The sequence below is a fragment of the Chiloscyllium plagiosum genome, chromosome 4 (genome assembly GCF_004010195.1).
Source record: "Chiloscyllium plagiosum isolate BGI_BamShark_2017 chromosome 4, ASM401019v2, whole genome shotgun sequence".
NCBI lineage: Eukaryota > Metazoa > Chordata > Chondrichthyes > Orectolobiformes > Hemiscylliidae > Chiloscyllium > Chiloscyllium plagiosum.
In genome coordinates this window covers 13172808-13200020 of record NC_057713.1, presented here as the reverse complement: position 1 = coordinate 13200020, position 27213 = coordinate 13172808, and the positions used below count along the sequence as shown (strand labels likewise).

The 27213-nt window shown below is 40.9% G+C and overlaps 1 protein-coding gene across 4 annotated transcripts in view; it reads right to left on the bottom strand.

Annotated features, from left to right (window-relative positions):
• LOC122548863 (centrosomal protein of 290 kDa-like) overlaps positions 1 to 21124 on the bottom strand; it is a 41426-nt gene extending 20302 nt beyond the window's left edge. Inside the window, exons 1-8 of one of the 4 annotated variants that reach the window (XR_006311351.1) lie at positions 20876 to 21120; positions 19398 to 19537; positions 18269 to 18352; positions 15167 to 15260; positions 10175 to 10349; positions 7165 to 7259; positions 6152 to 6303; positions 4364 to 4452 (exon numbers count right to left, since the gene is read on the bottom strand). Coding sequence is in view for 3 of the 4 variants with exons in the window: in XM_043687746.1 (XP_043543681.1) it covers positions 6157 to 6303; positions 7165 to 7259; positions 10175 to 10349; positions 15167 to 15260; positions 18269 to 18352; positions 19398 to 19537; positions 20876 to 20908 (768 nt within the window). In the remaining variant the exon portion in view is untranslated. The other 3 variants (XM_043687748.1, XM_043687746.1, XM_043687747.1) reach the window with 3 other exon arrangements.
• Between the last annotated feature and the right edge of the window lie 6089 nt (positions 21125 to 27213).

The window sequence follows — 27213 nt, the reverse complement described above, 5'->3', positions numbered from 1 at the left end:
GGCTATGGACCAGGTGCTAGAAAATTGGATTAAAATGGGTAGCTAATTTTATTTTGGGTGGAAGCACACAGGTAGTCTGAATAATTTGCTAGAACGTTACACTGGTTCTACACGTGCCAGCACCCTGCATCAGTTTCTGTATTAAGCACTCACACCTCTACTTTATCGGATTACACCGGGGTATGTAATTTAACAATAAAGCACTATATTCCATGACTTCCAGTCAGCAATATTATAAAAATGGCACATTCGCAAGCAGTCCCTGTTGTATGAGCTTCACATTTTGCTCACTAGATCAAAGATGAACAAAATTAAGAATCGTGAAAGTAGTGATTGTCAGCTGTGGCTCCGTTAGTAGCACTCCTGCCCTATATCACGAGATTCTGGATTTACGTTGTGGTCCAGCTCTGGAATGAAAAAATCAAATCTGATGCTCCAATGCAGTACTGAAGAGGCTCTACATGGTGACCTTTCATCCATGCTGTATAGTTCTAGGACTCTATGAATTGAGTTGAATTTATTGTCACGTGTACTGGGACACAGTGAAAAGCTTTGTTAGATCTATCTGAAAGATAATAGATGATCCCTGGTATGGATGGACTGTCTTATGAGCAAAGCTAAATCAGGTTGGACTCTACTCATTGGAGTTTAGAAGAATGAGAGGTGATCTCACTGAGATATGTAGGATTGTTAAGGGGCTTGACAGGATGAATGCTGAGACGATGTTTCCCCTCCTGGGTGAGAAGACCAGAGGGTATAGCCTCAGAATAGTAATGCCAATTTAAAAATGATAAGGAGGAATTTATTCTTGCCAGAGAGCTTGGGTGGGAGGCATCCTTGTGTCTCTTTAAGGTTAGGATAAATAGATTCTTGCTCAGTTGTGGAATCAAGGATTCTGGGGAAAAGGCAGAAAAGTGGAAGCTATGAGTGTCGGATCAGCCATGTTCCTATTGAATGGCCCAACAGCCTCCTCCTGTTCCTACTTGTTATGATCTTATCCTGCAGCAGTATTCTGAAGAGCAAGGGGGTTATCCTCAGTGTCTTGGCTAGTTCATTCCTCAATCAACATCACAAAAACAGATTACTGTATTTGATTATAACATGCTGCTTGAGGTATCTTGCTGTGCACAATTTGGACACATTATCTACATTAGAAGTGATTACACTTCACAAGGAATTTACTGGCTGTAACGCACTTTGAGATGTGGGCATGAAACATTCTATAAAAGTGCATGTCTTTTTTCAAAAATTACATCAAAACGAAGAACATAATAAATGGAAGATGTAAACTATTTGGTCTTTCAAATCTGCTTCACCCAAGTTCATGGCTGATCTGATTGTAGCCTCAACAGCACTTCCTGCCTGCCCCAGACCCCGACTCCTTTGTAGACTAAAATTCTGTCTGAGTCTTAAACATGACCAGCCACCACTGTTCTTTGGAGTAGAGAATTACAAAGTTTAACAGCCCTCAGAAGAAATTCCACTTCATCTCCATATTAAAAGGGAGATCCCTGTTCTGAAATAGTGCTGCCTGGTTCTGGGCTCACATGTAAAAGGAATCATTCTCTCAGCGACTCTCTGGTGGAAACCTGTCAGAATGTTTTTCTGTTTTAATGAGATCACTTTCACTCTACAATACACCCATGAGTCGACAGTCCTGGACAGTGTGGTGCTGGAAAAGCACAGTAGGTCTGGCAGCATCCGAGGAGCAGGAGAATCAACATTTCAGTCAAGAGCCCTTCATTAGGAAATACACCCATGAGTACAGGCTCACTCTCTTTATTATCTTCTCTAAGGCATCCCCCACTGTCCCAGGACATACCTACCAAACCTTCTGAGAACTGTCTATAATGCAAATATGTCCCTTCAGCAGACCAAACCTGTATAGCATACTCTCAGTGCAGTCTCACTAATTTCCTAAACTGTTATAACAATACTCCCTACTTTTATGCTCCATTCCTGCTTGCAATAAAGGCTACCATTCCATTTTAGCTTCCAAAATATTTGCAGTTCCTGCATGCTAATGTCTTGTGAATCATGTAAAGGATACCCAGATTTCTTGCCATTTAAATAATATACTGCTTTTCTATTCTTGCTGCCAAAGTGGGCAATCTCACTTTTCTCACATCACATACCATCTGCCAAAATTTTGCCCACTCACTTAAACTTGTTTATATCCCTTTGCAGTCTCTCTTTGTGATGACTTAAAACTTGTTTCCCTACCTCTTGTATTCTTAGCAAATTTAACAATGCAGTTGGCCATTAATATAGATAGAAAATATTTGAAGACTCACCACTTGCCTCTGCTATAGTTAACAGCTTGCTGACCTAACATGATCCAATTATCCATAACCTTTATTTCCTGTTAGTTGATCAATTCTCTCACCATGTTAACATACAGAGGAACCTCGATTATCCGAACATTAATTATCCGAATTCTGGATTATCCGAAGATCTTGAGGTCCCAATAGAAACATTACATCAAAGAGGCATTTCCAACATTGATCACGCCTTTTGTCTACAATGATTAAAAATGAACCCAGCTTCCTGAAATGCTGCCGAGAACAGTCCTGGACATTGATGGGAGCCCAGGCACCGCCTCCAAAATGACTGACCGCCTGCCTCTCTCTCTCCCATACTTTCCCTGTAGTTCTACCCAGGGATGTACCCTAAACCCCCCCTTCCCCAGATAATCTCTCCAACATTGTCCTGTGTGAATGGGGAGTGGACTTAGCAAGTGCTCGCTGTGTCAATCCCATTGAACTGATTTCTTTTCGTGGGGGGGGGGGGGATTGTTCAGCAATGCTGCAGGTCCCTTACACACAAGTGTGTGTCTGCTCAGAAACAACCCTGAGACAGAGAGGGGAAGCAAGACAGGCAGAGCGAGGAAAAAGGAAACTTCAGAAAACTGAGCCCCAGAGGAGAGGAATTGTATCAATTAACCGAATAATCAATTATCCAAACAAAATAGTGCCCATCCATCTCATTTCGACAATCGAGGTTCCTCTGTATTACTCCAAAATCCTGAGCTCAAATCTTGTGCAGTAACCTTTTGTATGTATGGCACCTCTCAAATGCCCTTTGGAAGTTCAAATACATTGCAGATACTAGCATCTACTAATGCACCTTGCTTCTTAATCTATAAAAAACACTAATAAATTGGTTAAACATGATTTCCCTTTCATGGGCAACTATGAAAACACCATTCTAGAATTCCTTTTGCTAAACTTACATTAATTTACAATGTCACAACACACACTTCGCACCTCATTAAGTGCTTAACAAAGTGTAGAAATAGCAGCCAGATTACAATGAAAAAAACAGGTATTAGTTGAAGGATAAATCCTGGCCATGGTACACAGAGAAATCTGCAGCTATTCTTCAATAGAGTAATGGAATTTCTTACATCCACCTGAGATAGTAGACACGTTCTTGGTTTAACATCTCACCAAACATTAACCCGAATACCATGAACTTTCATCTTGTAATCTTTGACGTGGCATCTTATCGGGTGCCTTCTGAATATCCAAACGCACTATATCTACCGGTTATGGAATCAAATTAATAAACAAAGCCACAAACTCACAGCTAAAGAATGTTTTCTTTTACCAGAACTTATTTTGAACCCTCACTGCTAAGAATCATTTTCTATTTACACAAGTGAAACAACTTCCCAATCCATACCACTATTTCTTCTGAAAAAAAAACACAATTCTCATTAATCTCATTTAAATCACCTGATGTGTTGGAACAACTAGGTTTAACCACAAAGGCTGACAGCCAGCACGTTTGACTTTCTATTCTTTTGAGTGATCAATCTTAGCCACAGGTTCTTGTGGCACACGGACAAAGTCCCTGTCTCTAGGCCAGGAGGCCTGGGTTAAAGTCCCACCTGCTCCAGAGATGCATAATAACATCACTAACAGGTTGCTTAGAGAATATCTATCAATCTTAGCCAGAGGCTCTTGAGATGCAGTGGCTGTGCCCCTCCCTCTGAGCCAGGAGGTGCAGGTTGAAGTCCACCTGGTCGAGACAAGGGTCATCACACCCTCAAACAGGTTGGTTAAAAATGTCAAACTCAACCACAAGATTGTTTCAAAGGGAAATGAGAGCCAAGTGCTGGAGATAATATTGCACTAAGATATTATTGGAGCACTCTTAACTTTGAATCAGAAGACTGTGGGTTCAATCCCATACTAGATGAATTTGTATATAATCTAGCATGCTATACCAGTGCAGATTGGAGTAAGTATTGCATTGTTTTAAGGCATTAACTGAGTTATTGTCTATTCTCTCCTCTCCCGTGAACATAAATGCTCCTGTAGCACAATTCAAAGTACAGCAGGGAGCTTTTCCAACTCACATTCTTCTCTTAGGTTCACAATATTAAAACAGATCATTAGGTCAGTTATACAGACAATGCCGGAGAAATTCGGCAGGATCTGGTAGCATCTGTGGAGACAGAAAGAGAATTAATGTTTCAAAATCTTCAGAACTGTTAAGTTTTCTTACTGAGGTCTTATTTAGGTTATATAACGCCAGTCATCCTGTTGCACAGATTGGTTGCAGTTTTCTCCATTTTACAACAATGACCATACTTCAAAATAGACATCCTGAGGTTGTGAAGGTGCTATAAAAATTCAAATGTTGTCCTGTTCATAGAAAGGAGGAAAGCCCTGTTAACAGGTGACAGCCCTGGCCATTCTGACATGTTTGCCATTTTCAAAAATTTTGAAACTGGGCTTAGAATGTGAGGACACTGCAGTATGAACTTGATTATTCCAACTACTGTTTGCACAGAAACAGATGAAATAATGTGTTTCTAACAAAACTTAAAATTGCTTAACAAATAATTACTTAACCATTTTATTAAAAAATGTAACTTTTTCAAACATTTCCTTTGGACTGAATATAGGGACAAGTAGCTGCTCAGAATGAGGATGATTGGGTAGTTTACCAGTCAATCACTCTCGGAGCTTGCCCTGCACAAATGTTTGGGATCACAAACCATCAGTATTATGTAACTATTCTCCACTCTCTGCATTTTGTTGTTGGAATAATCCATTTAAGTCTGCTGCAGTTTTGGTCATCATTTTACTGTGGATTGTACTGATTTTTTGTTGCTAAGTAAATAAGTAGTTTTCTATAAAATAGACACTGGATGGATCCTCCACATATTTCCCTGCAAGAGGGTGGAAAGGTCATGGGGCTTTTGAAAACGTTTCCAAGAGGAACCCAGCCACAACATGGTGAATAGTCCATTTAATATTTCCTCCCTCCAGTGTGGAAAAGAGATTTTGTTTTTTTTGAAGCTCATTTGCAGCCCAGATTAAAGAAATAGACTCCCATTGGTAGAAATCGTTTTACTGTCACTATACTAAGTAACATACCCAAAATAACAATATGGTGTGCTGCTTAAATACTATGGAATGGTCTCCACTTTAGACACAAATACTTATTCTAGGGTAAATAGTGCCCAGTTCCTTCTCAAATTAATTTGAGTATTGCTGAATGCAAAACTCACCATGAACCAATCAGTGTATTTGGGCAGGGTTTTAAATTATTATATATCCCTTGCTGATTTTAAGAATGGTAAGTAGGTATGGTTTGATTAGTTCAGCTGAAATATTGGCTTATCACAAGAAAAATCTTAAGGTAGAATTAATTAAGTTGCATGGATTAATTACCATTATTAAATTGCTCACCATCATGAATAGCTCAATCTTAAAATAATGAACGCATTTTAAAAAAATAACCTTGTTAGATTGGGGCAATGAGTTCATTAGCAATTTGGTTTTTAAAAACCTAAAATTTTTAAAACACACTTATTTATAATGATTGTGCCTAAAAGAGCCATCTTAAATTCTGGAATCTCCCCAAATGTCTATGAACAAGTGCAAGTTGTGGAAAGTCCCACTGATAATTTACTCATCAAGAGCACTGCTAGATTTCTGAACGGGACTGGCTTCTGATCACAGCTCATGCTTAACATTTCATGACCTTTTGCACTGGGTTATGCATCGGTTGAGTGAAAAGGAAACAGTGCAAGAGAACAGCAACTCCAGGTCCTTGTTTTTAAAAAAAAAATGACACATTCTAAAAGTATGACAATTTTTGTACATAAGGAAAAAGGATTGGTCTCATTCATTACTTTTTTCATTTTGTGGTAACTGGACATAATGTTTCTGGAAATGGAAGGCCACATTTTTCACACATGGCCCGTAGACATTTTTCATACTCTTTATTCAGTTTAGCAGATTCTTGCAAAGCATATTTTAAATCTTCAATTTCCTCAAAGAAACCCTGCATTACACAAAGAATAATCAAATTAGTCTAAGCAACGTAAAAATTCAGAAGTCACATTTAAAATATATTCTTAACATGTTTATTACACTTAACTTGAAGTGACAATAAAGCCCCTCTGATACTAGCTAATTCAGTTTTGAACATTCAATTGAACTGTATGTTGAAGCCACACAACCTTTGTTCTAAAACAAGTTAAAAAGCATTGGGATCACTGCGCATTGGAATTTGATCATAAATTACACAGTAAATGGTTAGGGCACATATTCTTATGCCATACTAAATATCATCCACTGAATGCAATGACATTCTGACAATTTAACCAGTGCTAGTATTACATACCCTGGAGCAGGTGGCACTTGTAACCAGCCTTTGGCTCAGGGGTAGGGATACCTCTTGACAATTTTTTGTTTTAAGAGTGTTGGGGTGAAATCATCACCAGCTCAACAATTTCTGATTTACTGCAGAAGATGGTTATGGTTGTTCAAAGCCAACGGTCTCACTGCAGGAGCTCCTCAGGTTAGGTATTTTCTTCATTAACCTCTTCAGAGATGTCATCTCTGGAGCAGGGAGGGACACTAGCACTATACCACAAGAGAACCTTATAACATATCTAGATATTTTCCAATCAGATTGCTCTGACATGTCATGACAATCCTTCGGAGCAGGGAGGATTTGAATGCAGGGCTCCTGGCTCAGTAGTGTCCCTACCACTGCGCCACAAGAACCCCTCATAGCGTATACCCATGAAGTAATGTGGTGATGGCCACATCAGACAAGATGTCAATGAAATAACTTAACCAGTTGAAGAGGACTGCTCAACTAAATAAAGCTTACAACAAATCATGAGCAAAACAATACCTTGTCTAGTCCAGCTAGCTCATTTTTCAGATTACGTCTCTCTTTTATCAGTTTGTTCTTATCCTTTTGCAGTCTTTCTATCTCCAGCAACAACTCTACAGAAAACCACAAATATTAAAAGGAAATGATAGGATTGCAAACATGGGGAGTAAAACTTGTTAAATTAGTCTGTTTTTATAGTCCCTCTTTTAATAGTTTTGCTCAAATTTCATTGGTTTCACAGGATTTCCTTTGAACTGATGTTATGAAATACAAGAGTGTCACCCAAGCAAGCCTCCCTCAGGTAATTTGTCTGAATATCAGAATCTGACCACCTTGACCCTCTGCTTGGACAAATTTAGTTCAGATCAGAAATAAATGTACATTTGTATTCCATATTAATTTCTAAACTGTTTTTATGAAAGGTAAAGATTATCAGATTATTGTAAGATAGAATGCAATTTTAATATCAGAGAGATGTGGACATTATTTTAATAGAATGCTCCACTCAAAAGTAAAACAAGAACACATACTAATGGATATGTATTCGGGAATTTTGTAAGCTGCTTGGTAAGTGAGAAATGATAGAGTACTCTTTATGCTGAACCTGTATAAGAAACCATTTAGATCACAACTGAAGCACTGCTGTGGACCTGGCATAGACAATGGCCCTGAACTGACCTCTGGGTAATTAGGGATGGGCAATAAATGCTGGCCTAGCCAGAGACGGACACATCCCATGAACACATTAAAAAAAAACATTCTGGGTGCCTCACCTTAAGGAGGATGTGAGCATGTTGCAGAGTGTGGAGAAGAGGTTTCCTACAGTGATTCCAGGGATGATACACTTCAGTTACGAAGATTGAAGAAGTTAGGGGCTAGATAGAGTACATAAGCAAAGATTATTCCTGTTCATGAACAGACTGAAGATGAGTGGACACAGATATAAGGACATTTGCAAAAGAAGCAAACATGACTTGAGAAAACATTGTTTTGTGCAGCAAATAGAGTCTGCAACAAACAGCCAGGAAGTATAGTGGAGACAGGCCTAATCAAGGCATTCAAGGAATAATTCCTTCTCTGAGGGTAATAAATATATGGAATTCTTTCACACAGAGGGATTTAGAGGCTGGTTCATTTGCAAAGCTGAGAGAGACAGATTTTTAATCATCAAAGAAATCAAGGGTTATGGGAAAAGGTTGAAAGGTTGAGGATTACCAGGTCAGTCATGATCTCACTGAATGGTGGAGGAGACTTGATGGACTGAATGGCCTACTGCTGCTCCTACAGTGGTAGATAATTACTTAAATCTAAACAATCATTCGGAGAGCTGGTAAAGACAGAATGAACTGAACATCCCTCAGTAAACTCCCCTGTCAAATATCCTCACCTTATTCCATGCTCAGTGGTCTGGCAGGCATAAAATAGCCAGATATCCAGGGCCCGATTAAATGTGTCTGAGGCTGTTGAATGGGGCAAGGGAGGTAATGGCAGGGGAGATGGCAATAGTTTTCACTTTTCTCTCTGGTACACTTGGACAGGACAAACAAGGCATGGGAATGCATGAAGAACAGTATAGTACCTTGGGAGCACCAGGGATCAGAGGGACCTTGGTGTGCATGTGCGTTGGTCCCTTCATCCTCAATGTGGTTGGACAGGGAGATAAAGTGGTTAAAAAAAGCATATGGAATAGTTGCCTTTTACTCACTGAAGTTTAGAGTTTAAGAGCAGGAAAGTTATGCGGAAACCATATAAAATGTTGGTTGGGCTACAGCTAGATTAATGTGGGCTGTATTATAATACACATTACAGCATGGACGTGACAGTATTGCAGAGGGTGCAAAGATTTCTCAGGATGCTGTTTGGCTGGACAGTTTTATTTATAAAGGCGACATTAGATAGACTGAGGTTGTTTTCCTTGGAGCAGAGGAGACTGAGGTGAGATTTGATTAAGATGTATAAAATTATGAGGGGCATAGATACAGTAGACACGAGGGAATAATGACAAGAGGCCATAGGTTTAAGGTATGGGGCAGGAGGATTAGAGGGATGCGAGGGAAGATTTTCTTTCACCCAGAAGGTGCTAGGAGTGTGGAACTCACTACCTGTAAGAGTGGTAGAGGCAGAAACGCTTATCACATTTTAGTAGTACTTAGGAACACATTTACAATGTTAAGGCTTACAAAGCTATGGGCCAAGTGCTGGAAAAAGGGATTAGAATAGTAAGGTTATTGTCTCTGGCTGGTCCAGACTCAATGTATCAAAAGAGCTTTATTCTGTGCTGTAGATCTCAATGATTATGTTCTGAGGATTGGGCTAGATGGGCTAAACAATTACAATTACTGAATGTAAATTAAACTGCAAGGCTGCACAAATTGCACAGTGTGCCTTTATAAGGTTCACGCTAGTTCAGGAAAGTAATGTGCTCCAGAGGGTAACCTTTCCTGCACAGAGCATGGTGCACATATGGAATGAGCTGCCAGCGCAAGTGGTGAAGGCGGATATAGTTACAACATTTAAAAGGCATCTGGATGGGTATATGAATAGGAAGGGTTCAGAAGGATTTGGGCTAAGTGCTGGCAAATGGGACGAGGCCAGATTGGAATGTCTAATCGGCACGGACGGGTTGAACTGACTGGTCTGTTTCCAAACTGTATAACTCAAAGTGGTTAAGGGCTCAATCTGTGCTCTATACTGAGATTGCAGATCTCAAGCTGAGTAATAATGGGTTGTCACAAATGACCTCACTGCCGCAAAAGACTGGATGGGCGGGTGGGAGAGGTGCAATTCCCAGATATTATTCCCATTCCCTATTACCTATCAAATGATGTCTGCTAGAAAGTAGGGATGTCATTAGGACAAAGTTGGCAAGAGAGCCCTGTCTATGATACTTCCTGCCCCTCACAGTTAAAACATTCTCCAGTAGTCCACTCATAGATGATGAAAGGCCACTTGAGCCAGTGTATGAGAAACTAGATGTCTATATAAGTTAACATCCACAAGAAGAAAGAAATATCAGTTAAAGCCTCACCAGTGTGGATACAGTCAGGTGAGCAGCATCTCTTGCCATCAGACTGGTGTTTAGGAGATGTAATGCCGTGCTCTGGTGTTGGTGTCTTTCGTCTCCTCACTGTTGGAGGGTGTTCCAGCTGCTGAATTCTTTGTTTTGATGTCACAAGCTGCAATTCTAACTCATGAATGTTCATCTGGAAGATGCAAGAGTGAGGAACCAAACATCTTACACTGTGCAAACTCCAAGAATAAGTGAAACAATAATAGCAATGAAAGAGAAGTGTTTGTCTATTGTGTATCATACAATCTTTCTGGGGTTGCAGCACATTCTGAATCAAAATCACAAGAAAAGAAAATCATGCAGGTTAATAAATGGAAACTATTTCCAGGTTCAGATAATGTCACGTCCATACACAAATCGTAACATAGTATACATTTACCTGTCCTATTGCTTTCATAAGTTTTTACATAAACATTCACATTAAATTTATATATAAACATCTTTTGTGCATTTTCCAATATATGCCTGGTTAGCAACCATGTTTGAAATCACAGATCCCTTTAAATAAAAAATCCTTTTTATCTTAAAAGGACTTCAATAGTCTGAGGTGATCACAGTTATTCTGAAATTACTGAGAGTTCACCAAGGACACTGTGGTGCAGTCTGCAATAAAACCACAGGTTTAGTCAGAGACTGAGATTTTGTTAACAGTTTAGACCGAGAGCTAGAGAATGGTTTTTCATATCTCTGCATGGAAGATTGAAAATATGTGCCATTATTTATCATTGACAGTTAACTTATCGAGTTAATGTTCAACTGTCCAGAGATTTATCTTCTTGGCAATTATTGATAACAATGTTAATTTAGCTTAGATTCAATTTTTTGGCCATAAACTATGTAATTCCCTTCCTAAACCTTTTTGCTTCTCCTACGTCTCTCTCTCTTATTTAGTGATACTCCTTAAAACTTATCTCTTTAGATAAAGCTTTTGGTGACCTTTCCTACCAAGTATCACAGTGTAAACTTTCTGAAGTTGTTATTAATTGAGAGCTGACTGAAATGATCTGTTGCTGAATCTAAATATAGTATTTCAACACGAACAACTAACCGTGGTATAAGCAAAGGTCAGGATAGAATATCACTTACAATCTAAACGTTATTCCAGAAGTTACAGGTTGTAAAAGAAGGTAGTAAACAACATTGTTCAAAGATGCCTAAAGGTTTGGAAAAACTTAAAATGAACAATTAGCTGAGTTGGCAGCAAAAGAAACAACTGTAAAAACTCACTAACCAACAGGAACATGCGCAGCAAATATCAAAATCAGTCTTCCTAATATCTATTAAAGAAAATCTCTGCTCATGCTATATGTTTGGACAAGAAAGATTATAGCAAAGGAAATATTGCCTTCAGTGTCCACTACAAACTCTTATCTTGCCAGCAAAGCCACCTTTGGCAACTGCCCGAGGCTGAACTAGATCGTGCACAGCTTGGTGTCATGCTTGACTATTTTTACCACTCTCTTCCAATTCCATAACATTCTCAGCTTCACCTCTGCCTTAGTTTATATGCTACTGAAATTTTCACTCACATTTTTGTTCGGTCTAGATTTGACTCTGTTGCAATCCTGACTCACCTCTCTTCTTCCAGCCAAGTTATCCTAAACTTTGCTGCCGATATTCTAGATTGCAATAAGTCCCAGCACTAAGGTTTTCTCTAATTTTTGTTGTTCCTGCGCAGACGTCCTTACAGTGTGCGCAATATATTTAAAAGAGAGTGGAAGTCACACAGTGGAGGATGACAGGAGCGTGCACGAGGATTTCAAATGATGTGCAGCCACACACACAGCTTACAGGGAACACTGCCTATCACTTCTGTGCTCCCTGATCAATACTGGCTCCCAGCCTGCCAATGTCTCCATTTTATAATTCTCATTGCCCTCAAACTCCATTATCACTTTTTAATGTACTGCACCAGGCCTCTCGGGCTGTCAGCGGCCTTCCAACTCCGGCCTCTTTCTCATTGCAGCAATATAAGTGACCGTACCCTCACCTGCTGAGATGCTTAATTATTAGACCATTAAAAGGCCACAAAATGTAGGACCAGATGTATGCTATTCAGCCAATCAAGTTCATGGCTGATCTAACAATCCTCAATGCCACTTTCATACCTTTAACCCTTTATTCCCTTACTGATTAACTATCTGTCTCTCTCAACCTTGAAAATAATTAATGCCCCAGCTTCAACACTCCTTTGCAGTAAAGAATTCCGCAAGTTCACGATCCTCTGAGAAAAGAAATTCCTCATTTCTATCTTAAATGTGCAGCCCCTTCTTCTGGGCTGTTGCCCTCTGGTCCTAGACGCTACCAGAAGGGGAGACAACCTTTCCGCACCTAGTCTGTGAAGTCTCCCAAGAAATGTACATTTCTATAAGATCGCCTCACAGTCTTCTACATTCCATTGAGTACTGGTCCAATCTATTCAATCTCTCCTCATCAGACATTCCTTCCGTACTAGCCAAGTGAACCTACTCTGGACTGCCCCAATGCCAGTAAATGTTTCCACGGATAAGGGTTCTCAAGTTGTTCACAGTATTCCAACTGGGATCTAACCAGTGCCTTGAATAGTTTTAGCAAAACATCCCAACTTCTGTACTCCATTCCCTTTGAAAGAAAGGTCAACGCCCAGATCCCCGTGTCAACCGGCTGCTGATCTGTGCTCGCCTTAGACTTCGATCTTGGCCACGGTCCGGGTAATTAATGCTTTCATTCCATCTAAATTTGAACATTTAAGACCAACTGCGCTGCAAAGTGAATGCCCTGTCGGAATACATGGAACAGCAGCAGGAGCAATGAGATAGTCAATCTCACTCCTCTTCCATCTCATCGGTGATTCACTGTTTGAGGAAGGATATATAGTTAGGGAGTGCAACAAAGAGAGTATATGGGAAAACAATACCCCAACCACAGTTATTCCCTGGAGGAGAGACAGTGAGGAGAGCCTGAATAGGCTGAGGCTGTTTTCCCTGGAACGTCGCAGGCTGAAGAGTGACCTTACGCAGGTTTATAACATCATGAGGGGCATGGATAGAGTAAATAGACAAAATCTTTTCTTTGGGATGGGGGAGTCCAGAACTAGATGGCATAGATTTGAGGTGAGAGGGGAAAGATTTGAAAGGGACCTAAGGGGCAACTTTTTCACGCAGAGCGTCGTGTATATGGAATGAGCTGTCAGAAAAAGTAATGGAGACTGGTTCAATTACAGCATTTAAAAGGCATCTGGATGGGTATATGAATAGGAAGGGTTTAAGAGGGATATGGACCAAATGCTGGCAAATGTAGGGTATCATGTTGGCATGGACGAGATGGACCGAAAGGTCTGTTTCCGTGCTGTACATCTCCATGACTCTAACTTTCCATTTGCCTTCCCTATTATCCATTGAACTTGAATGACAGTTTTTTGTGTTTCATGGATGAGAACTCCCAAATCCCTTTCTGTAGCATTCTCTAGTCTTTCTCTATTTAACTAATATTCAGTTCCTCTAATCCTCCTGTTAAAGTACATAACTTCACTTTTCCCCATATTATATTCCATCTGCCAAGATCTTGCCCACTCACTTAACCTGTCTGCTTTACCCATTATGGCACCTTCACCAACTGTCATCCCACCTATTTTTCTGTCATTTGCAAATCTGGCTATAGTACATTCTCATTTCTCATCCAAGTCATTAATATATCCTGTAAATAATTGTGGCTGCAACACTGATATCTGTGGCTCACCATCAGTTACATGTTGCCATCCTGAAAATGCTCCCCTTAACTCAACTCTCTGTCTTCTGTAGTTAGCCAGTCCTCTATGTTAATATATTTTGTCCAACACCATGGGCTCCTGTTATTAAGTAGGCTAGTGTGTCACCTTATCAAATTCCTAATGTAGTACTTCCATTCCTTTCCCATTATCCCCTCAAAGAACTCTAGTAAATGTCAGGTATGAATTTCCTTTCAAAAGGCCACGCTGACTTTGCTTGATCATATTCTGTATTTTTAAATGCACTGCTATTATATCCTTTATAATTTACTTTAACAGACACTCAGTTCACACATCCCTGCCCTAACCCTCTGCTGCTCACTTTCTTCCAGTAAGACATTCTTTAAAACTATGTCAAGTGCCAGGAGAGAAAACCAAAGTAACAACAGAGAACAAGAAGGTCAGAATGGAAATCCTGTCGCAGAGAGGAGCAGAATTTATTCAAGGAATCATACTGAGAGTGAGTTAAACAAGCAGATGTGACAGCGAGTGTTTAACTCACTCCTTAAAATGACATCTTTGATCATCCTAATCCATCCATATGTGGCTCAATGTCAAACTTTGTTCAATACTACTTGTGTAAAGCACATTGGGACATCTTACTATGTTAAAGGTGGCATAGAAATGAAAGCTGTTGTTATTGTTGTTTACATATATCATGGATATAAACCATCATGTTGTCTCACAAAGTAAACAAATAAATGTTTGGTAATTATGATTTCCACCCATTCTTCTTCCATGTGACTCCCATTAACCGTATAAAGAAAAATAAATATCTCCAAATTCAGGCTAATGGGCAAACATTTCCTTGAACAGAACTACTTTTTTATGTATGGTTAAAATAAAACATGGCTGACATAAACAAGCTTCCAGTTTCATTTTACATCAAATTAGGTCAGCTGAGACATTCAAGAGGATTCGGGATGATTACTTGGAGAGAAATAACATGCAAGAATATGCAGGGAAAAGCAGGAGATTGGCAATAGGAAATTATGCTCATTTGAAGAGCTGGTGCAGACGCAATGGTCTCATTCTATGCCATAATACTTCTAAGATTCTGTGAAATTCAGCATGTCTTCAACATTCTCACAGGTAAAGGCTTGTCAATTCCATATCATCCCAAGCTGTCAATATTTCAGGTACAGATAGCCACTTGATAATGAATGAAACATGATGCAGTTGTGATACAAAAATGCAGAACTCACAGTGAGATTAGAGATGATTTCACTCTGCTCCTTGTTGGTTTTAATTTCTTTTTCATAGCGTTTCTGTAGAGCGTTATACATCTGTAGCAGTCGACTTTTTAAACAAAGACATGATATTTAGTCCAGTATCGTTATTTCTGAAATAACACATTCCTCGAGGCATTAAGATTGAACCATGTAAAATGAAACTGATGTCACATACAGGTTACACAGGATTGGAGTAACAGGAGAGAAGTGAATACCCAACAAACTGAAAGATTTTACAAATTTAAATCGACCATGAGTGCTCCCGTAGTTTGGGACATCCTAAAGGTGCTGTGACACATTGATACAGTTAGTAACTTACTGGCCACCCTGACCTACCGTGCTCAATCATCAGGAGAAAAAACAAATCATTCATCCGACACCTTGCTGCTGCTTTTGAAATGCCCATGGCATAGAACGGTTGCTGCTGTAGTTCCCTAAAGAAGTCAGTGCTCTTCAAGGCAGTTATATATAGGACAATAATTAGAGACTACACAGTACAATTTACTTCTGCATACTAAAATGCTTAAAATAAAAAGTCAACTTGAAAAAACATCGGGGCATAACATAAACGTGGCTAAGAAAGTAGCCAGCAAGGCACATAACCAGAAAAGGTGGTGCATTTGGATGTTAAAATGGTATTTGCTAAGGTGCAACATCACATGGTGTAATGGCTAAGACATCACCATGGATCAAAGACTGGTTAGCTAAAAGGAAGCAGACGGTAGAGGGAAATTTCCTTTTTCACTTTGCAAGCTGTAACTAATGGAATGCCATAAAGATCAATGGAGTATCAACAACTTTCAACCAATATCAATGTCTTGGATTAGGAGTGGCAATGGCCTAGTGGTATTATCACTGGACTGTTAATCCACAGAGCTAGGTAATGTCTAGGGACCTGGGTTCAAATCCTGCCACAGTAGATGGTGAAACTTGAATTCAATTTTTTTTAAAATCTGGAATTAAGAGTCAAATGATGAGAACAACTCTTTCACGTGGAGGAAGTGGTGCAGGTTGGTACAATTATAACTTGTGGGAGAAAGTGAGGAATGCAGATGCTGGAGATCAGAGTCGAAACGTGTGGTGCTGGAAAAGCACAGGCGGTCAGGCAGCATCCAAGCAGCAGGAGAGTTGATGTTTTGAGCATAAACTGTGCTCAAAACATCGACTCACCTGCTCCTTGGATGCTGCCTGACCGGCTGTGCTTTTCCAGCACCACACCTTTTGACAATTACAATATGTGAAAGAAATCTGGATCGGTATATGAATCGGAAAGGTTAGAGGGATATGGGCCAAATGGGACTAGATTAGTTTAGGATATCTGATCAGCATGGACAAGTTGGACCAACAGGTTTGATTGCATGCTGTACATCTCTATGACCATGAATCCATTGTTGATTGCTGGAAAAACCCATCTGAATCATTAATGTCCTTTAAGGAAGGAAATCTGCTGTCCTTATCTGGTCTGGCCTACATGTGGGCCAGTTAGGAATGGGGCACTAAATGTTGGCCTAGCCAACAACACCGTCATCACGTGAATGAATAAAAAAAAGCAGACCAAAAGGTGTATCTTTGACAACAATACCAAGATAGGTAGCCCAGAGGAGGTAGAGAGTCTGCAAACAGATATAGACAGATTAAGTCAGTGGGGGAGAAAATACAGATGGTGAATCATATGGGAATATATGAGCTGCTCCATTTTGCACAAAACATACAAAAGCAAAATACGACTGAAATCAAAAGAGATTTTGCAAACCTTGTGGGTCAGGGACATCTGGGGATCTTGGTACATGAATCACAAAGTTATATGTAGGTATAGCAAGGAATTAGGAAAGCAAAAGGTTGATTGGTGTTTCATGCAAAGGTTACTGGAGTAACCCTTCATCCTGGGGGATGACAGGGCAGAAACCGGGTGGATGACAGGGTGAATAACCATTGGGATGACAGGGTGGATACTGGGGGGTGGGGGGCCAGGAGGATGATGGAGCGGACACTGGGGGGAAGGAAAGGGTGGATACCAGGGTGATTGCAGCATTGGGCGGGTACCAGGCAGATCATGGAACAGATACTAGGAGAATGATGGACAGTCATGGGGGAGAGGGAAATTACAGGGTGGATCCTGGGGAGTCTGACGGGGTGGACACTGAGGGGATGGCGGATATCGGGGGGGGGTGGGGTGACAGNNCAATACCAGGACGATGGCAGGGCAGACACTGGTTTGGGGGGGGGAATTACAGACCGGAAACTAGGAGCTTCCAGGTTCCATTCCGATGTGACCTTGTTGGATTTAAAAATGAGATTAAAAGCCAGGTTACATATAGAATTCTTAAGAATTTACTTGTTGGTGGAAAAATATTCGAACTGAGTTCAAAGACATAACTCCGAGATCTAACCAACAATTTCTCTGATTATGATTGCATATTTATTTGACAATTTTTGACAAGGCATAGAAACTGCATTAGCAAGCTATAACATAAATTATATTGCACATCATTGTCGAAACATTTCTAAAGAAGACTTTTCAATTTGTAGAAAATGTTGACTTCAGACACCCAAATCCACAAACAGTCTTGATAAATGCAACTCACTTTCAGTACCCAACCAATATGTTGCCTGCTTTACATTTATGCAGATATTAAATGTAACCATCGCCTTTCTTAATTACTATTTGTATGAAACTAAGTACCTACTCACTGTGGACTTCATATGGATCGAGATTATTTGCATTTATTTTGTGACAATCAACTTTAATTCCTCCAAGGTTTGGCGTCTGCCTCAAAAGTCTCTTGCAGACCAGTGCAGAACAAATTATCACTGTATTTTACACAAATATTTAATTTATACTATTTCTTCCAAGGTTGCTGGGGACAAAGTAACGGTTCTGGTGGGGGCAAGTAAAGGAAATGCTGGCCTGAATAATTATTATAACCCTGTATGCATCTATCTTCTTTAAAGCAAAAACTATTTCTGGCCTCTTAGATCACTTATCCTTCATTCACTCTAAATTAAGGCAAGGTTTGGTTGCCTCGTTCTGCTCAATACACAAATATTTTTGAAAACGGCAATGAAGATACTTACTTGCTCCTTTCATCTGCCTTTGAAACACTGCCTTCTTTAACACCTCCTTTGTGCCATGGTTGTGGTTCTGTTTGTATTTGAGCACTTGGAAAACACAACGGTGATGGTTAGTATTTGTTTTGTAGTATCTTCTACATCATTCCAATTAAATCCAACAAGGGTTAGAACTAATATGTTCGCAGCTTTTTTGCATTAACACTTTGTAAATAAAGAACAGCTCATGCACAGATGCAGACTTCAGTGGTATATCCTCCAATTCCTGCACAGATATTAATTCCTAGTCTATTCCTATTATATCGGGCAAATAAAATGCTGAGAGCAGACTCTTTATTTCACTACTTGTCAATTTCACAAAATGGTTGAAACCATTTTAAAAGGCAGTTGCTGCACAACATTAATTGCAAACAATAGAATTATTTTAACTTTTAGATTAGAGATGATGTCAACAAAATGTCATTTAAACAAACCAAGGTTTTGAAAGCATGGGATACAATTAAAAAAGCTGGTTAATCGAGCCAACAAACAACTCAAGAGGTTGTAAAAATTTATTCAGTGGCTATGGACACACTGGCAAAGCCAACATGTACAACAAAACTACTCTTGACAGCATGGTGGAGAGAGGCCACCTTGCTGAATACAACCGAATGATCTGATTGACAATTTCACAAAGCAGTTACAAGTCTGCCGTATTACAGTACTATGGTCCTGAAGTCTCACATGGACAGGCCAGACAGGATGACAGATTTCCTTCCTTAAAAGACATAAGTGAGTCAGATGAACTTTAATTGGTCACCATTACTGGTAGCACATTTTATTCCCAAATATATTTAATTAATTGAATTTAAATTCCGAAGCTACACTGGTTGGATTTGAAGTTAAGTTCCCAGCTCATTAGCCAGTCTCTGAATCACTAGTCCAGTAACATAATCATCATGCTACCACACACCCAAGTTTGGTAATTGTGAGTTTTAGAATATGGCCAGCATCTTGTCCAGCAGGCTTCAATTTTCTTTCTTTCTCCGAATGGAATTTTGCTGTTGTAATATTTGTGAGTTGTTTTATACACAGATAGATATAATAATGTAGCAGTGCTTAAGGACTCCTACAGTATGCAATAAAAGCTAATTACTCTCTGGTAGTTACAAAGTCCCTCATCAGCTGTTGCATTTGCAGCTTTCCCTGGACTTCTGAAAGCTCGCGTTCCAATTGTTCATTTTTCAGCCGAAGTTTCTTCAACTTTCTTTGTATATGCTCGTTTTCAGCAAAAAGCTACAGGAAAACATGGAAATAGGGTTAGTACAAATCACATACAGCACAGCTAAAACCTCCTTTGAATGATGTCTTTGTAACGTCCCATCTATTACTTGGGAAAGGAATCTGAGTTTGCCAACAATACGCTTACAAATTTCTTGTTTGGTGATATGAAACCCTATTTTATTTCTTAACCTACATTTGTTCCCAAGCTACATCCTGACTCTGAGATCACAGACAAGTCTAATCTTTAGCCTCCCTCCATCAATGAGACCTGGAGCCAACACATTGGAAATGTGTTGCAGTGCTCCTGTGACACCTCAACTTTTCCAAGCCTTCTACAGTTGACAATTCAGCAGTGATCAACAAGATTTATATTTTGTCTTTCTCCACCACCATTTCTCAACAGTAATGTTTTAACATTCTGCCACTTAATCAAGCCTAAAGATAAAAAGGTTCAGTTTTAAAATTTACAAATGAAAACTCTGGGAAAATAATGTAATAATCCCACAGACAGGCAGCACTGTCCTGCCTAAGAACACATAAACCACAGAAAGATCTGCAACTATTCTGAGCACCTCCAGCAGATGTGGACACCAAGTACAAACAGTAGAAGGAGCTGGAGAAAACAAACTGCAGTAATTATTGAGGTACTGTCCACCACTTTGAATCCAAGAATATACTGATAAGCATAAGTTAACATTTTCGGTCCAGCGATCCTTCTTCAGAACATGACCCAAACGTTAACTCTGATATCTCTCCACAGATGCTGCCAGACCTGCTGAGAATTTTCCAGCAGTTTCTGTGTTTGTCTCTAACTTCCAGCGTCCGCAGTTCTTTTAAAACACACCGATTTTTGTAAAATCCGTTCACAGGATGTCAACATCACTGGCCAAGCCAGTACTTATTAGCCATCCCTAACTACCCAGCCGGCAGTTAACTGTCAATCACATTGCTAGGGGTCCGAAGCCCTCCCTGAAGGACATTAACAAAGTAGTTGGAGTTTCCGACATTGGTTTCATGGGAATTCCTGATATTTATTGAATGAAATTCCACTATTTGAGATTGAGGGATATGAACCACTGTCCCCCCAGAATATTAACAGGGCTCTAGATTTATAATTAAACGATAATGCCATTAGGACATCCTTACTGTGACTTTTATAAAGACGTTATTTTAAAAATAAAATTCCACAGTAGTTGCCATCAGGTCTAGGCCAAGTGGCCCCTTTTCGGGAGTATAGCCCTGGGCCACTCAGCGGATCTCAGGCCTCGGCCAATACAGAGTCATACCGCCGGGGGGGGGAGGCACGGAGACCCGGCTGTCCGTTTAGGAAACTCCCCGGACTTCACTCACTTGCATGCACCTGTGTACAGGCGGCATGTCCATAACTGCCGTCCGTTACTCTCAATGAGATGCGGATCTTACTCAATCATCAAGCTCAAAGATGAATGCCGCCGTTGGCAGACATCGAGCGCCCCCTGTCACCGGGAGGTCCGAGCAGCTCCCCCTGTCAGCGGGAGACGAGCAATTCAGGACCGATCAGCTCCCACGTCACCGGGAGGTCCGAGCAGCTCTCCCTGTCAGCGGGAGGTCCGATCAGCTCCCACGTCACCGGGAGGTCCGAGCAGCGCCCCTTGTCAGTGGGAGGTCCGAGCAGCTCCCTCTGTCACCGGGAGGACCGAGCAGCGCCCCGTGTTACCGGGAGGTCTGAGCAGCGCCCCCTGTCAGCAGGAGGACCGAGCAACTCCCCCTGTCAGTGGGAGGACCCACAGAGCCCCTTGTCACTGGGAAGATTAAACAGCGCCCTCTCTCCGCGGGAGGACCAAACATTCCATTCCCTCCATTCCCCCTAAGAGGGAGGACAAAACAGCGCCCCCTTGTCAGTGGGAGGACTGAGCAGAGTCCCCTGTCACCAGGAAGACTGAGTAGAGCTTCTAACTGTCTATGCCCCTCCTGCTAGAGATTTTGAAAACGCCAATCAAATCTCCTTTTAGCCTTCTTTCCAACGAGAACAAGGTGGCTCAGTGGTAAGCACTGCTGCCACACAGCGCCCGGGACCCAGGTTTGATTCCCACCTTGGACGACTATCTGTGTGGAGTTTGCACATTTTCCCCATGTCTGCATGGGTTTCCTCCAGGTGCTCCGGTTTCCTCCCACAATCCAAAGATGTGCTGGTCAGGTGAATTGGCCATGCTAAGTCACCCATAGTATTAGGTGCATTAGTCAGGGCTAAATATAAGGTATGGGAATGATTCTGGGTGGGTTACTCTTTGGAGGGTTGGTGTGGACTTGTTGGGCCAAAGCCCCTGTTTCCATACTATAGGGATTCTAATTCTAATCTATTCTCGTAACTGAAGTTCCTAATTTCTGAAACCATTCTTGTCAACTGCTTCTGTACTGTCTCCAATGCTTTCACATCTTTCCTAAAATATGGCATCCACAACTGTACATAATGCACCATCTAAGTGATCTGTGCAAGTTTAACATAACCTTCTTGCTTTTGTACTCTATGCCCTTGTTACTAAAGCCAAAGGCTCTATGGTTTAGTAAATGCTTTCTTCACTTGACCAGCCATCTGCAATGATATGTGAACTATGCGATTAAGCAAGATTTAGGATGCATAAGATGGGGAAGGAAACTGCAGGGGATGGGCACAATTGAAATGTAGAGCTTATGCAAGGAACAGCTACTGGGTGTCCTTGATAAGTATGTACCTGTCAGGCAGGGAGGAAGTTGTTGGGTGTAGGAGTCATGGTTTACTAAGGAAGTTGAATCTCTTGTCAAGAGGAAGAAGAAGGTTTATGTTAGAATGAGACATGAAGGCTCAGTTAGGATTCTTGAGAGTTACAGGTTAGCCAAGAAAGACCTAAAGAAAGAGTTAAGAAGAGCCAGGAGGGGACATGAAAAGTTGCTGGTGGATAGGATCAAGGAAACTCTTAAGACTTTCTATAAGTGTATCAGGAATAAAAGAATGGCTAAAGTAAGATTAGGGTCAATAAAGGATAGTAGCGGGAAGTTGTGCGTGGAGTCAGAGGAGATAGAGGAAGTGCTAAATGAAACTTTTCGTCAGTATTCACACTAGAAAAAGACAATATTGTTGAGGAGAAAACTGGGAAAGAGGCTACTAGACTAGATGGGATTGAGGTTCACAAGGAGGAGTTGTTAACAATTCTGGAAAGTGTAAAAATAGTTAAGTCCCCCGGGCCAGATGGTTTTTATCCTAGGATTCTCTGGGAAGCCAGGGAGGAGATTGCAGAGCCTTTGGTTTTGATCTTTATGTCATTATTGTCTACAGGAATAATGCCAAAAGATTGGAAGATAGCAAATGTTGTCGTCTTGATCAAGACCTGTGAGCCTTACTTTGGTTGTGGATAAGGTTATAAGAGGTATGATTTATAATCATCTAGAAAGGAACAAGTTGGTTAGGGATAGTCAACACAGTTTTGCGAAGGATAGGTTGTGCTAATAGGTTTTTATTAGACGGATTGAGTTTCGGAACCATGAGTCATGCTGCAACTGTACAAGACTCAGGTGCAGCCGCATCTGGAGTACTGCGTACAGTTCTGGTCACTACATTGTAGGAAGGATGTGGAAACTTTGGAAAGGGTTCAGAGGAGGTTTACTAGGATGTTGCCTGGTATGGAGGGAAGTCTTATGAGCAACCGCTGAGGGACTTGAGGCTGTTTTTATTGGAGAGAAGAAGGTTGAGAGCTGACTTAATCGAGACATGTAAGATAATCAGAGGGTTAGATAGGGTGGACAATGAGAGCCTTTTTCCTTGGATGGTGCTGGCTAGCACGAGGGGACATAGCTTTAAATTGAGGGGTGATAGATATAGGACAGATGTCAGAGATAGTTTCTTTACTCAAAGAGTAGCAGGGGCATGGAACACACTGCCTGCAACAGTAGTAGACTCGCCAACTTTAAGGGCACCTGCAACAGTAGTAGACTCGCCAACTTTAAGGGCATTTAAATGGTCATTGGATTGGCATATGGACAAAAATGGAATAGTGTAGGTTAGATGGGCTTCAGATTGGTTTCACAGTTCAGTGCAACATCGAGGGCCGAAGGGCCTGTACTGCGCTGTAATGTTCTATGTTCTACGTTCTATGTTCTACTTATACTCAGGACCCTCCACTCCTGCAAACCCTTAGAATTGTACCTCCTATTTTCTGTTATCTTTCAAAGTTTTTTCAACCAAACAGCATCACCGAACACTTTTTTGAATTAACCTCAGCTGCCACCTATTCGTCAATTTCAATAACTTGTCAATGACCTTTCAGAGTTCCATAATCCTCACAGTTTGCTATTTTTCCAAGTTTAGTGTCATTTGCATACTTTGAAGTTATCCCCTGCACACCAAGATCCAGATCATTAATATATATATCAGGGAAAGCAAGCGTCCCAATACCAATCTTTGAAGGACTCCACTACAAACCTCCTCCAGCATGAAAAATATCCATTGACCATTGCTCTCTGTTATTTATCACTCAGCCAATTTTGTATCCACATTGCTACTATCCATTTTATACTTTTTCTCAAGTCTGGCATTGTATCAATCCATGTACACCAAACAACAATGTTACTGTCATTGCTGCTTCCTTTTTTGTATTACAAAAATATACTTCATTCATAAAAAAATTATGTACACAGTTACAGAAGCAGTTCTGTACAGTCTTTTCACATGAAGAACAAGCGTTGGAATTTGGCTGCAGTTTCAAAAGTAAAACACCAAGTTATTTCTTACTTAAGCAGAACAATATTTACATACATTTGAGGCTCCAAGAGGGTGTGATAACTGAACAGATTCCCATTGTGCTTCAGCAGAAAAACCTCCGATGGTGGTCTTTCCCCAATACACCTTGGTGCCAGCCATCCCAAGCTTTAGTGCAGCCCTCACACGTAGTCTTGGAGCTTGGAATGTGCCAGTCTGCAACACTAAGCCAAGGTCACCTCTTTGCACTGAAAGACCAACAAGTTTCAGGCAGACCAAAAAGCGTCTTTCACCAAGCTGATGGTCTTCCAGGTAGAGTTGATGATTAACGTTAATGTTACCTCTCAAAAAATTCAGCAAGTTTGTTAAACATGTTTTCTCCTGTACTGACTTTTATTAAGCATCCCATCTTTCTCATGTGGTAAATAATTCTATCTCGAATAAATGTTCCCAAAACTTTCTCCACTATTGAGTTTAAGCTAACTCTCTGGAAATGCTGGGTTAATCCTTCTAACCTTTCCTGAACAAAGCTGTGATGTTTGCAATTCTCTAATCTTCTGGCACCTCCCCCTACTGCAGGGAAGACTGAAAGATTATGGCCAGAGTAATTTTCATCCTTACTCCCTTCAAAATCCTTGGATGCATCTCATCTGGCCTCAGCGCTTTGTCGACTGGAAATGCTAATAACTTATCCAAGAATTTATCCTTCTTAATTTTGTACTCTTTTAATGACAGAGTTTTCTTCTTTAACACTATGGTCTGGGCAGCACCCTCCTGTTTTGTAAGTATTAATTTAACACCTCTACCTCCGTGTGTAAATTTCCTTTTCAATGTCTAATCAGGCCCACTCTTTGCTATCATTTACTGTTTTTTTTCTCTCAGGTTTCCAACGCCTGCATTATTTTGATTTTGTTATAGAGCTGCTCCATTGGGTCACCAATGGCCAATCGGCCTTTGGGTGTGATCACTCTGCAATGGGATAATCCAATCTAGATTATAATGCATGCTTAAAGATTGGTAACTTTAGTGTTTGAGCATCCAAACGTTTTAGTTCCTTTCTCAATCCTATTTAATTTGAATGTCTGAAGTCTATAAAGGACATCTTGCTTTAGGCAAGACTTGATGGTGTTTTGAACTTTTGACAGATTCTCGGCTGGGTTAGACTGCAGCATCATGGGGGTTCTAGTCAGGATTGTGGAGGACTTAGAGTCAAACAAAATTTGTTACTGACAACCTCCTTTATCAACAGGTTCTCCCACCACCATTATATCAGAGAAGGAGGCATGCTGGCTTGTCAAGGGTCTGCCGTATGCCGTAACTACTGGTCAAACTCTGTTATTAATTCTCATGATAGCACTTCCTCCATTCCCTTAATGTGTCTTTGACAATTCACTGCTGTGATGTCGATGTTGCTAGCTGGAGCAGTATTTATTGCCCATCCCTAATCACCCTGGAGAAGCTGGTGACAAGGTGCATCTACCAGCCTTCCAGGCTATGAATTCCAGATTCCCATCACTCCCTGGGTGAGGAAAACAACCTCACATCCTCTCTAAATTTCCTGCCACTTACCTTAAATTTATGCCACCAGTCATTGATGATTCTACCAAAGGAAACACTTCCTCCCTGCCTACGCTATCATACTTTTATACATCACAATCATGTCCCTCACTCAGTCCCCCATGCTCCAAGGAAAACAACACCATCTATTCCAGTCTGTCTTCATAATTTGGAATGCTCTGCCCAAGAGTGCAAGAAATTACAAGAGTTGTGAACGCGGCCAGTCCATCACGCAAACTAACCTCCTATCCATTAACTCTGTCTTTACATCCCACTGTCTTGGATAGCAACCAACATAATAAACCCTCCCCCACTGTGGTTATACTCTCTTGCATCGGGCAGAAGAATCAAAAGATTGAAAACACATACCAACAGATTTAAGAGCAGCTTCTTCCCCGCTGTTATCAGACTTAGGAATGGGCCTCTCATAATTAGAGTTGATCTTTCTCTGCACCTTCTCTGTGGCTGCAACAGTGTCTGCATTCTGTTCTATTACCATGACGTACTTATTTAAGATACAATTTGTCTGGTTAGCATGCAGAACAATACTTTTCACAGTATCTCGGTACATGTGACAATAATAAATCAAATCAAATCAACTAAATGAACATAACTTTGTTATAACTGAATAATGAAACAGACTTGATGGGCTGAATGTGAGTGTGGTGCTAGAAAAGCACAACAGATCAGGCAGCATCCAAGGAGTGGGAAGATCGATGTTTAGGGCATAAGCCCTAGGCACACGCTCGACTCTGATCTCCAGCATCTGTAGTCCTCACTTTCTCCTCCTTGATAGGCTGAATGCGGGGCTGAAAATGTGTTGCTGGAAAAGCGCAGCAGGTCAGGCAGCATCCAAGGAACAGGAGAATCGACGTTTCGGGCATAAGCCTTCTTCAGGCTGAATTGATAGGCTGAATGGCCTACTTCTGCTGCTCCATATTCAAGATGGTGGCTGCGAAGGCAGTAACCAGGCTCCTGAGCCCCAGGCTCACCCACTCAGCTCACTTACCTGTTTTTTCCTTCTTGTCTTTTTTTCCTTTTAGTTTTTGCTTCTACTTACCTCCTGGGGAGAGCTCAGTCATGGCGGTATCCGTGGCGACAGTATCGACAAGGAAGGCAGTAGGAAGGCAGCTACCTTGGGGCCTGGGATATGGAGGCATACGGAGTGGAACCCTGGCGAATGATGGCGAGGGGACAGCTGGCAGAGGGGTAAGCATGGGACCCAACATCGGCTGCTACATTGGCAGAGGTGACAGTCAAAGATGGAGCCTGAGGAGCGGTGACTTTGACATTGGTTGGGTCTGGTGCTGGCAGCAGAGAAGCAGTTGTGGAAGGGTTACGGACTCTCTACCTGTAGAAGCCTTTTTTTATGTTTTTAATATTCTTAAACTGTTCAAAGTGACACTGGATCATAGCAACA